General features: G+C 56.3%; 1 protein-coding gene across 6 annotated transcripts in view; it reads right to left on the bottom strand.

Annotated features, from left to right (window-relative positions):
- The window catches only part of AFAP1L2 (actin filament associated protein 1 like 2), a 91,055-nt gene that overhangs the window by 6,487 nt on the left and 71,781 nt on the right, over window positions 1-12,787 (bottom strand). For 5 of the 6 annotated variants that reach the window (XM_032490838.1, XM_032490837.1, XM_032490836.1 and 2 more), the window contains 7 exons: window positions 8,563-8,768; window positions 7,219-7,398; window positions 6,373-6,462; window positions 4,800-4,884; window positions 4,270-4,374; window positions 1,648-1,859; window positions 525-670 (listed from right to left, as the gene is read on the bottom strand). In XM_032490838.1, coding sequence (XP_032346729.1) covers window positions 525-670; window positions 1,648-1,859; window positions 4,270-4,374; window positions 4,800-4,884; window positions 6,373-6,462; window positions 7,219-7,398; window positions 8,563-8,768 — 1,024 coding nt within the window. Of the gene's footprint in view, window positions 1-524; window positions 671-1,647; window positions 1,860-4,269; window positions 4,375-4,799; window positions 4,885-6,372; window positions 6,463-7,218; window positions 7,399-8,562; window positions 8,769-11,545; window positions 11,630-12,787 lie in introns of all 6 variants that reach the window. The other variant, XM_032490841.1, reaches the window with a different exon arrangement.

Raw genomic sequence — 12,787 nt, 5'->3', positions numbered from 1 at the left:
CATTTCAGTTCACAGTACGCTTGGGGCAGCACAGACCAGGTATTTTCCCCTTAAGAAAAGGGATTGTTTCAGAGGCTCAGCTAGCTTCCACCAGTGCTACCTCTGCCCCCCAGCCCAGGACCACTTCTCCTGAGTCCCAGTTTGCTCATCCAGGAAGCAGAAGCAGCACCCTGCCCTGCTTAGTCCAGGCTGCGCTGGGACCCAGCGAGGGTCCGTGGGAAAGGGCTATGTGGACAGCGGGGAAAGCGGAAGGCCAGGAGAGGCGCTACCTCTTTCTTAAGGAGCTGGACAGCATCTAATCAGAGCCAGGGATACCATGGCTGCCCCTGGGCCAGAGGCCTGGCTCAGCTCCCTGAGGGCTGCTCCTGGCCCTGGCCTTCCTGCTGCTGGCAGAACAGGGCTCACCCTGAGTTCCCAACTGCCATGCTGTGCGACTGACCACCAGAGGCCAGTCTGGGCCTGGGTCCTGAGGCCCGGCTTGGAGTGGGAGGCTGCAAAGCAAGAAGGAAGCCCCTGATACTCACAGCAGAGAGGTTTTCGCGGCACTCACGATACAGGAAACCCTGTCGGCGTCCACGTAGTCGTAGGTGAATTCTTCTGGGTCTGTCTTGGAGCCTGACTCAGAGAGCAGAAGGCCTAGCCAGTGGCCCATTTCCTCGGAAGTCTTGGCCTGGGAGGAGGCCGAGAGGGACACGAGCAGGGCTGGAGCGTGCTGCCTGGGGCCCAGCCCCTCCCCGCTGAGGCTGAACAGCACCCCTGCCCCGATGCCCACCCTGGGCAAAGCCTCTGAGCGCCCTGGGGCCACGTCCCTTATTTTCACTAGCATATTCCATCACCTAGGGACCCCAGATAACATTTCCTGCTATTCATACCCTGGTGCCACCTCAGTGACACTGTGACATTTGTCCCAGGTATCACATGTGATTCATAAACATGTATTTCTAGAAGGCTCATGGACCAGGAGAGAATTGTTAGAATTTGTGTTTTAGGTCGATACCTAAAGGTCGATCTGGATACAAGCTTGCCCCTGGGAAGCAATTGGGATGTGGATCTTTTAGCCACCAGAGGGCAGTATTGGAGCAAAATTTGGATGAAGACCCCTGGATGCAGGCAGGACTAGGTGAGCAGAAGTGAACCATGGTGTGTGCTTCAGTGCATGTAAAGCCCTCTGGCTCAGGCCTGCCCAGCTCATTGCAAAGCATTACGTCACTTCTATTGTCATAAATGTAACGTAAGGGTGAGGAGTGGGAATAACTGTATCACAAAGCTTACTGTCCCCCAAGACAAGCCCTAACAGTCAGCATTTTTATGTACTGGGCCCCATCTGGTGATACACAAACGAAATCACAAACCCGCTTTGAATCCCCAGAAAGTTTTTCCAGCAGCTGGGGGAGTTATAAATACTCCTGCCCTAAGTACAGGAAATAGCTCATTGTCCCCGCTCCTGTGACACAACCACCCTGAGGTCAGAAAGGGAATGGAAATTTTTTTAAAATGCAAACAATCTCAGGCAAAGGAAGTAAAAAATAAAGCGCGGCTATGTTGAATCTCGCGTTGTGGGACTGCAGGCCCCAGGACTCGAGGCAGGCAGCTGTGACCCACGCACCCTGGCTGTGCCCGCCTGACCCGACCTGGCCAACATGGTACCTCAAGCTTGGCCAGCTCCTCGCCATTGTGCAGGATGCGGAAGGAGTAGAGGTGGTCGGGGCTCGGATCTGGAACCACCTCACAGCCCACCAGGCTGAGGGGCTGCTGGGCTGCCTTGCTCCGGTTCCGGTCCTGGTAGAAGTACAGGTGACTGTCCCTAACAGAGCACCAGCGCGACTTCCACTGGCTGTTCACCAGCACGTTCAGGTAACCTGCGGGGAGGGACGTGGGTGTGGGTGGGTGTGGGCGGCCGAGGGTGCCCAGGGCTGCCCCTGCCCTGGCCTCCGGAGAGGCTCCTCTGGAATCTCAGTTCCAAGATGTGTCGTGCTTTGCCTGAGAACTCCTGACCCCTCAGAGGCTGTGAATTTCATATTCTTTGTCCTTTTGCATTAGCAGCTAGACCCTTTGCAGGCAGGTCCCCTGGTCCTACTGGTTTTTGAAAAAGGTGTGTCCAGGGGAAAGTGAGCTGTGTCTTGGGCCAGACCAGGCAGGGGGTGGGGTGTGTGTGTGTGTGTGTGTGTGTGTGTGTGTGTGTGTGTGTGTGTAGGACGTGCCTGTCCTGCAGCTCCCCGCCTCCCCACCTCTGCCAGCCATGTGCAGGCAGCTCGCCCCAGCCAGGGTCTCCTCGCTGCAGGTGCAGTCCCCTTACCTCCACAGCCTTAGCTTCCTCAGCTCCCTGGACAGCCTTGCCATCCCTGGGTCACTCAGTCTCAGCCTGCAAAGCCCTCCCCATGGTCAATTCCTCCTCATCTTCCCAGAAACATCTGGCCTTGGCCCTCCCTGGCTCCTGCCCTCCCCATTCCGCTGGCCTTCAGACACCTGAATCCTGGAACAGTGAAACTCTGCTTCCCTGTCTGCCTTCCACCCAGACACAGCTTGTCAGGGCAAGAACTTGCCACCTTCATCTCCAGTGCTCAGGTCTGTGCCCTGTGGCCTCCCCAGCAGGGAGCCCTTCTCTCCCTGCTGCACACAGGGGCTGTCAGCCCTGGGATGTGCCCGTTGTACAGTCCTTTCCTGTTTTTAAATGATTGCCTGTGTTGGGTTCAGCTTCCCAAGGAGAGGACAAGCTTTCCGCCCTCCCCACCCCAACTTAGCTGAACATTTCCAGAGCTGACACCCTGTGCCAAGCAGAGCCTTCTCCCTGGGGCTACAAAGATGAGTAGAAATCCAGGACCCTTTGCAGGAGATTGACATCTGCCTGTGCTGCTCACCTTCCCAGAGGCACTGGCTTATGAAGTGGGTGCCTTCTCCATCCTAAGGGATTGGCAGCTGCTCTGAACCTTGGCTGAGATGAACGAGGCCCATATAGCAGGTCAAAGTGCACAGCCACCTTTGCGTCCAGCCCAGTGCTGGCCACACAGTGGGATCATGAACTTCAGAGCCACAGGAATACCATGTCACAGTAGCAGAGTGGAAGACTATGAGCCCAGGACCTAGGAACTGGCTCATTCAGGCAGGCACCCCGTTTGCCCATCACAATTCTCTGGACCAAAGAGAATTCTGGGTTAAGGGGCGGGGAGCTCAGATGCCAACTCCTGAGAAGGAGAGCGTCTGTGTTCTCTCTGGCCTTTCCCCAGCCACAGGGGACAGGAGCATGCTTCGCTGCTGAGTAACTGCCAGCAATAACCCAGCCACATCTCCCTGAGTGACTCACTGGGGACCAGCCTCCCATGCCCAACGCCGTGCCCCCTGAGGCCACAGGGGCTGGCAGAGCTGAGCTGCTAGCTGGCACCCTGGCTGGAGAAGCGGGAGGCTGTACAGCCCATCTGCCACCTTCCCGATCTGCCCGCCACCCTGCCAGTGGCAAAACACAGAGCCGAACTGGGACTCAGGAGAGGAGCCCAGGGTGGGATGTGGGCTCCACGAGGATGGAGAGGCCCAACGATGGGCAGTAGTGGCCTTCAGGGCCTGGTGGGACCTACAGCAGTAAGTTCCAAGTTGGAAACCAGGATATTTTCTGGGCAAGGTCTCTCTCCTACTGGCCTCAGTGTCCTCAAGGCTGAGTAGGGCAGTAGAGATGACCTCTAAGGGCCTCCCCGGGCCCACACATGCCCTCTGCACCAGAACATGGGGTTTTCTTGTCCGCTTAACGGCTCTCACCAGTCTCCCTCTCAGAGTCTTGCTCCCACCCACGGGGGCCATCCCAGCCCATTCAGCTCCTACCCATCCTTCAAGGCGCAGGTCCACAGAGCAAGAAAAGTCATTTCTGTCCCTGACACCTTGGAGCTACTGAGGCGGCACCGTACGTGGTTACGGGTATAAAGCCATCATCTTTCTTGAGCTGGAAGCTCTCTGGACTGTGTCCTCCCCCTGCCGGGTCCCCTTTGCCTAACATGGTGCCCATCATGTTCCATGGATACTGATCACACGAACATGACTTTAAAGACAGTTAGGAGAACAGCAACTGATCACCCTTTCACTTCCACAAGGGAGCCAGCACTGCAGCAAGAGGTCTGGTGAGGCTTCAACAGCTCCCTGCAGTGCCGTGGAGACCAACAGAAGCTGTGGGCCGTGGGCTCAGCAGCCCGACAGGCGGTAAAGCCAGACCCCAGGCGCGTGCCTCTGCCGTCCGAGCTGCCTTCCTGGCGGCAGGCTCTGGCCCGGGGTGGCTGCGGGTCTTACTGGATGTCTCGAAGGACCGGTCCGGAGGCTCCAGCGAGGTAGACTTCTTCCTGCCCAGGTTCATCAGGTTGCTCAGCTTGAGGCCAGCAGAACATTTCTTCTTGACTGTCAAGAGGAGAGAAAAAGCCGAGTCAAGATTCCCCAGTGCTGACGGGATGGGGACAGGGACAGGGCTGCTGGGTTTTCCCGTCTTTCACGAGGGCATGTCAGCCGTCTGGGTGCAGCGCTGATGGCTTTTCCACGTCAGCGCTGGGGAGTCTTCACAGACTCAGAGCTTTGAACCAGGCTCAGCGAACGAGAAGAGATGAAAGAACACCCCACCCCTGGCAATTTATGAACCTTCACTTGGGCTTGATCACCACGCCCTCTTGCCGGGGTCTACCCGTTGTGGTCTTCCCCAGCAGTTTATAAACTGGAGGCATGTGGAACTGGCTGTAAAAGCCCATTAGGGTTGAGCCAGACAGCCGAGCCTCACAGCCCGGGATGCCACCCCGCTCCTAACCCGAGGCTGAGCACCACAGCATCAATACCGTCTCTGGTCTCTGGGACCTCAGGGTGGCCATCTGTAGAGCTTCCACACTCCGAGGCTGACAGGTACTTCTCGCTTATATCTGGCTGTGGAAGAGAGAGAGACCAGTGGGTGACCTTGTCTGGGGATGGTTACCTCGGAGACCTCAACTTAAGGGAAAATAACGGAGGACTCTTGGGTGCAGGCCTGGGGTCACCTTGGAGTCCAAGTCACTGGTAGGACCTTCCCAGGTTCTCCTGGGGCTCCCTGGAGGACCTGCCTTTGCCCTCCTTTCTAAGGTTCCCTGCCCCATCCCAGAGCATCTTCCCCTTCTTCAGGCCACCACGCATCCCTGTTCACAAGTTCTCCAGATGACTGTTCAACCAGATGTGATAGCGGCCCCGTTGCCAGCGGGCAGGGCAGGGAGCCAGCCCCAGGGGCGCGTTAGAGTCAGCCTCGCACCTAAAGCTGTCAGGCTGGGAACCACCCACGGCAGGGGCACAAGGTCGTCTCTTGAGAATCAACATGCTACCAACACACAGGCTTTGGAGAAGGCTTGTCCACAGAGTCAGACCCTGATTCGAATCCCACCTAGAACATTCTCGCATTATACGCCTCTCTGAGCCCCATTCCGCATGTGTATAAAATAGGGATGACATGCCTGTCTGCGTTCCCAGGGCTGCGGGAGGACCGGAGACAGTCCCTGGGGGGTCAGTAGCTGCTGCTGTGGAAGGTGAGACACTCAGAATATGCCAATCAAGCTTCTTTAGAACCACAGACCCAGACCTATGGGAAACAGGCCAAGGGACTCCCAACCAACAGGCCTTTGCCAGGGACCAGCGACAGCAGTATCTGGCCAGGGAATCTGCATGCCAGGTCCTTAGGGGGAGCTCTTGTTTCTCACCCCAAAGTGAAGAAATCCCAAGATGACTTTGTTTTCTTGTCAATGACCAAGGAATGAATAAGACAACGAACATATTGGCCCCTCTTGGGTCCCTCTAGAAGGGCTGTGGGTTTTTCTCCATGAAGGATGGCTGCTACCTTCCCATGGAGCAGGGGGCCTCCTCCCTGCTCGAGGCCTCTGCCCACCTGCCTGCCGGTGGTGGGGAGCCCAAGGTGAGACATAGGGACCCTCTGCTCTGTGCCTACCAGGCTTCTGGGCACCCACCTGGGGACGTGGACTGTGACTCCATGGGTGAGGGCCCTCCCCTTGGCCAGCCCCCAGCCCCATGCCCCGACACTGACCCTAAAGCCAGTCCCCAACACTCCAAGCGGATGAGCACTAGAATGCTTTGGGGTCAACAGTCAGACGGCTCCCCCAGCCCCGGAAGCTCTACTGGGGAGTGGGTGGGAAGGAAGAGGCTTGAAAAAGAAATCTCCCTGCCCAGGTGACTTTCATCCCAATAACGCTTCCCTGAAGCAAGAAAGTACCGCAGGTTTGTATTCTCTTCATCCGTTTCCTGGCTAAGCCCTCCGCCCAGGACGGGTGCTTCTTATGAACTGGGCTGTAGTGCGAAAGCAAAGCTCCCAACTTTACACCTTTAATTTTTACCAAAAAATGGACCTGAGCTCTACTGGGCAGGGCAGAGGCTTACTTTCGGACTACTCAGGCGCTGGGCGTCTGCGATGTACTGGTTTCCCTCGCACGCTCCTTCAGAAGGCAGGCCACTTACCTCCTGGATGACCTGCAGGAAAAGGAAGGCCCTTCAGGCCAGCACTCATGGCCAGAAGCCCCTCTGGGTCAGGGGGAGCGGGTGGGGGTGGGAGAGGGGACTCGAGATTTCCCAGGAGCAGAGCACCCCTCCCCACCACCCCCCACTACCAGGCCCACATGTGGCCTCGGTGTCCAGCCAAGTGGGGCTTGTTCCTGAGGCCCCTTCAGCCGCAGGCCCCCAAGTGTTCTGGAGTGTGCTGGGGAAGGGAGAGTGGGCTTTGCAGCCCAAACACAGCTGGAGTAGCCAGCCCTCAGCTCCACACGCCCCCTCTGGCCCCATTCTGGGCGGGGATGGCTATTCAGTCCTGGGGGGAGAACTGCGTTTGCCAGATGGCCCCCTGGCTCACTGTGGAGTGCCTCCTCGCTGCCTTGGTCCCACTCGGGCTCCCAGCCTTGCCTGCCACGGGCCACCCACCTCCTCCAGGGAGGAGCCTTTTAACTGACTGATGATGCCTCACTGGAGGCCAGCAGGTGAATGGATTTCCACTAGCGCCCACGCCCAGGGGACTGAGGGGACCAGACCCAGCCACAGGGCGCCCTGACCCACTTCCTGCAGACAGAGCGCTACCAGGAAGCCCTGCGAACTTGAAGGACCACAGACCCTTTACCCTTGACGACGCCTACCCACTTTGGAGGAAGCAGGGGGCAGGGGGTGGGCAGAGCCGCAGGAGCCCCCGGCCCCAGAGGGGAGCAGCCCGCTTCCCCAGACACCCGGCGCCTCCCTCACCCGGAGCCACTGCTCGGCTTGGTCCTTGCTCTGCAGGCCCAGCACGATCACGTCGGCGTTCAGCGGCGTGATCTTCAGCTTGTGCTCCTTCTTCCGCACCTGCTTCTCCTTGTGCACGACGCTGCTGCCCAGCAAGCTCACGTCCAGCTGGGGGCTGTGGTCCTTGGAGGATTTGTAACACTGGAAGGAGGAGAGGCGAGACACTGCTTGGCCAGGGGTCCGGGTTCTGCAGGCGAGGGGGCCCCTGGGCAGCACGGGACCCCGAGAGCCGGGCTCTGCCCAGAAACACTGGAAGGCCAGACGCTCGTCAAGTGCAGAGCTGTAACCTCAAATATCGGCCACGCTTGTTCTCAGCAGAGTGACCAGGCAGCTTAGCTCCCTCTTCCTCAAGCCCCCTCCTCCTCACTGGCCAAAGGTGCCCCCAGGCCCTGCTTCTCCAGCTGAGCTCACTGCAGACCCGTGCTGGGTCCTCAAACCCGTCCTCTGTGGGCACCTCCCACCTCTCCAGGGGGGCAGGCGCTTTCCCTGGTCCTCAGCCTCGCTGCTTCTGCTCTTGGTCATCCTCCCCAGGAAGCGGTCCTCAGGGGACAAAGGCTGCGCTGACCACCCGCTTAGTTAGGAGATGATAACGTTAGCAAGGAAAGGAAGGAACGCTCTTCCCTACTGGGCGAAATATGCTGCCCTCCGTTTCTCCCTTGTAAAATGGGGGTTCTTACGGTGCTGCTTCGCAAGATCACCTGAAAAATCTCTCTACACAGCAGGGCAGGTTGGAGTCAGTGAAGAAAGGGTGTTTATAATGACTCCATGGAACTTCAAATCGGGGCATAAAACTCAACTTTAATTTAAAATAACAGGAAACAGGGCTGTGGTCAGAATACTATCTTTTGATTCTCTTATGGGCCTCATTATCAGTCATTCAGAATCTTCCAACTTCTAAGGAGATACCAGTGATTCTTCGGCTGCATGTGAAGGCAGCAGCCACATTGGGGGTGGGGGCTGGGGGAGCCCTGGGTGGGCAGCAGGCTCCGCCCCAAACCTCCAGTGGCTGGGATGTGAGGAAGAATGAGCCCACAGCCCAGGGGGCAAAGAGACCCCTGGGGAAAAATATCTATCAGATGGGACCAGACAGAAAGGGGTGGTCCTCACAGACCCCGCTGAGAGTCTGATGGAAAGAACTAGCCCTTTCTGGTTAAGAAAAACCATGTCCATCCCTGCACACAGAGCTCTACATGCAATTCCAGGCCGGGGAGAAGCAAAACCTCCTGATGTAAAAGGCTCTAAATGCCTGGTGTCGGGGAGCATCCCCAGCCCCGCACCCGGGAGGGGGGAGGGGAGGAGACTGACCAGGAGCCTGGTGTCCTTGATGACACAGAGCTGCTTGGCCCACTGGCCCAGCCACTTCTTGCGCCACAGGAAGGCGCAGATGCGGGCGTCACGCATCAGCTCGATGCTGGCCTCGGGCGAGGGCCACTGGTGGGGGGCCGCCCTGCCCCTGCTGCTCTCCTCCTCATCGTAGGACTCGTAGGAGCTGCTCACGGCCTCGCCGTCCTCTGCAGGGGAGACCCGTCCGTCACAGCCCTGCCGGGCGGAAGATGCCCCGGAACAGGCAGGAGAAGCCAGTGGCCGTCAAGCCACCCCTCTTCCTCTCCACGGCCTTGAACCAGCCCACAGCCACCAACCACAGACCCAGGCAGACCTCCCTGCCCCTAAACCCCTGAGCAAAGCGTCTTGGATGCTGCCTCTGGCCACAGACACAAATAACAGAAAACCAGGAGTTTCTCCCTTTCCCTCCTCAAATCTCGTCACCTCAGACTCCACAGAAACCTCTGACAAGACACTGCCCACAGCATCTGCCCTTGAGAAGTCCAGTGCGCCTGCTAGGGGCCTCCGTTTCCTCAACTGAAGGCTGAAGCAGTGGGGCGGGGTCTTTCCCAGGTCTTCCGGGTGGGTCAGTCTGTCATTCCAAGGGCCCAGGAGGAGGGGGTTGCCGTCTGAGCCCAGAGCTGAGAAAGCCTCCAACATCTGGGGGCCACTGGCTGCTCCTGCCCTCCAACAGCTGGCCTGCTCTGTCCCTGGTCCTGTCCTGGAAGCCACGAGAAGTGGTGGCTCCTTGGACATAAAAAGTGAAATGGACCACGGCAGGAGATGGCTCCGGGGAAGGCAGCCACCGTCCCATTCCCAACTGCGCTCCTCAGAGTCAGAGTCACGACCCTTTCTGAAAATCCACTCTCACCCTCCACAGACTCTGTCCTTTATCCTACCCCCCAGAATACCTCCCAGCACAAACTTAGCTCTTTCTACCCATCTCCACCTTCCCTCCACCTCCAGCAATGAGTCCAACTCACATTTTTATTCTGTTTTTAAAAAAATCCCCAAACTTGCCAAGAACAAACTGAGCCCAGTCTTACGTCGGCTCCACACACCTTGGTTTCTGTCCCCACCACCCTGCAAGAATTGCTCTGTTCTCCAGGTCTCACTGCCCTATTCAAGGCCAATAAAAAGCCAGGTGAAGAAAAAAAATTAAATCATTAGAACTCCTAAGTGCAGGACATGGAGAAAGGAGAACCTCAGGATGCAGGTCCAACCCCCGGCTCAGCACAGGAATCCTGTGTCTCGTAACCCTGCTCCAGCCTCTGCTTGAATTCTCCTGTGGACGGGGAGCTCACTACCTCCTGACTGCTGGACAATTCCTTCCATTACTGGGCAGCTCAAACCATTAGAAGGTGGAGCCACCATCTGTTTCCCTGTGATTTCTACACATGGGATCTGTCCCCTTGAGTCAGAGTGAATGAAGCCTCTCTTCCCTCTCCACATTACCCATCAGAAAAGAGACAGCCCATGGACTCCCGGTCTTCTATTCTCCGGAAGCTTAGACTATCTGCATAGCTAGGCTCCTGCACACTAAGAAAACAGAACCGCATTTACATTAGAAATAAAAGAAAACAGAGACCACTGCTACAGTTATTCTAGCTATAACACCAATAAAAATGTGTTTTATCTTGTTTTAATATTTCTAAAAACAACCCTTTGAACGTTTTAATCTCAGTTTCCTTTAAAAGCAGTGTAGTAACGACTCCCCTTCCTAGCTTAATAAGAAAGTTGCACAGTTCACAATTTTATACCTATTAAAATGAGCAAAGATTGAAAATAACGGGGCTAACCAGTGCTGGACCCTGAACTCCCCTACTGCTGGTGGCAACATAAATAAACACAAGCCCCTCAGGAAACAACCTGTCAGCCTGTTGTTTCGCGAACCACAAAAACATCCATACCCTTTGACCCAACAATCTTAGTCCTGGGAGTTGATTCGAGGAAACTAGTTTTTTAAAAAGGAAGGAAGGAGGGAAGGTTGCATGCATTGAGATATTCATTCAAATGCTATTGAGCAGTCAGCAGAAGGAGGCGAGGCAAAGTATGATTTCATCCAGCGAATCATGCAACCACAATCAATGAAAGCTCTGAGGATTAGCCTGCAACTCGGGAAACTCCTAAAGCTAGGACAGTAAGCGAGAAAGCACAATTTCAATTATACATGCAAATAGATCAGTATCGAAAGGCCACAGGAAAAACTCAAAAAAAAAAAACCAGTTGATTTGCTTGGCAGTAGGATCAGGGTGATTTTGTGAAAAAAAGTCCTTGTCAGCACTGCATTAGCTGTACGGTAAGTGAAGTAAGAATGATGCAAGGCCGTTGGGATAAACCCTTCAGTAACAAAGACTGACGGGCGAGGCTGCAGAGTTTTGTGTGATGAGCTGGCCAAATCTCCCTGCTGTTTTGTACTTCTGGGGTTGCCCCACATGCTCCACGGAGAATTCTAACTTCTATCCATCTGCCTCCAGGGGGATGGGGAAGCTGAGAAAAAACAGCAAATCACAGTACCTCCCGCTACCTGAAGCAGCGTGGAGAAAATTTAGGGCAAACGTACCAACGATTTGATCTCTGTGAGGCATCACAGCACACCCATAAGTGTAGGATATTCTTAAACAGACACTTGGCTTCTAGAGGTCGCAGGATGAACAGGAGTGACAGGCAGGAGGCTCAGATAATCCCATCCCCCTTTGTGCTGCCCCCCCCAAGGGGGACAGCACCCACTGGGGTATGTCTTCAGGAAGAGAGCACAGCCACGCCACGCTCTGCATCCTTTAGCTGTCTGTTCGGCTGCCACAGGTGGGGGTCTGTGGAAGGATGACACACGGCGTGCACGTGCAGGTCCCATGCACAGGGGAGGGAGGCGGGTGGCAGCCACCCCCCGGGACATGCGCCCTGCCCCTGAGTGCCAGGCAGCAGCACAGCATCACTGGCGTCCCAGCTCTGGGACGAGCAGTACCCAAGGTGATCGTGGCGTAAATGACTCCTTCAGGCACCTGCACCCATCGGGGGACTCCACTGGGGGGAAATCGGCCAGAATGACCTGCGTGGTATCCAGAAGCATAAAGGCAAGAGGAAGAGAGACAAGATGAAGAGAGGGACAGACCCAGATGCAGAGACACCGAGAGATGTGCTGGCATGGCTGCCTGCCCACCCGAAGTTCGTGCTTTCCCATCAGAGGTTGTCAGGGGAGGTCCCCACCTGGCCAAGGACATGATTCTCAGCCCCTTCCCATCCAGAGGTGTGACTTCTTATCACCAGTGGAATGTGGGTAGAGGCACTGGGCATCACTGGCTGGTACCTTTAAGAAGCACGAGGCGGCTTCTCCACTCTCATTACAGAGGATGCTGTGGCCTCAGAGGGTGGCCGAACCCAGGCTGGAAGGAGCCTGGGTATCTCAACTACCTGCTGACCAGTAACGCCCACTGAACGTTCTGTGAGTGAGAAACAGACGTGCGCTGGGTGACTATGAACCGGAAGGGGGCTGTACCCCAGCAGGAGACTTCATCAATGAACTGGCTGCACCTACTAGCCCCTGCACAGGCCGTCAGGGCACTTACTACACTTTTGTTCAGAGAGGGGACTCTGACCCAGTGGAGCAGTGTGGGGACAGTGCTGAGAAAACAGGCCAAGAAGTCAAGCAACTGGTCTTTTCCAGGAAGTCAGCAAAGTTGCTGTTGGTCAAAGAACCAGAGGAAGGGGCAGGAGCCCAACGGTCATTCCTTCTGGTGCGACTGTTCAACAGACGTGGGGGGCAACGGGAACTGAAGGCGGGCCAGCTTGTAATGCGGGGGAAGCCCCCTCTTTGTGGCAAATGTGACCAGCTCCCCCTAGTTCATCCTCAGCACTGGCAGGAGAGAAAAGGCAACTGAGCATCTTCCCACCCCTCTTGCCACATGACCTTGTGATGACCTCTCAGTCTTGGATAAAATTCATTTGAGCTCACAGTTGAGAGACAAACACCAGGATCCTTGTGACCACTTGTTTGTGTCGAGATGAAGTGTCTGCCCCACAAACAGGCCCCTGGGAGCGTCTGAGAGGCAGGCCCCAGCTGGCACGGGCCACACCCCAGAGCGATGGGCTTAAGATGCATGGAGGTGCTCACTGGGGTGAGTCAGTGCTCCCACCTTCCAGACGCGCCCAGACAACCCCACCTCGCTCTCAGTTCTGGTCTGAAATCAGTCCAGTCGGTGACTTGGCA

The sequence above is a fragment of the Camelus ferus genome, chromosome 11, assembly GCF_009834535.1.
Source record: "Camelus ferus isolate YT-003-E chromosome 11, BCGSAC_Cfer_1.0, whole genome shotgun sequence".
Lineage (NCBI taxonomy): Eukaryota > Metazoa > Chordata > Mammalia > Artiodactyla > Camelidae > Camelus > Camelus ferus.
This window is presented reverse-complemented; position numbering and strand designations above follow the sequence as displayed.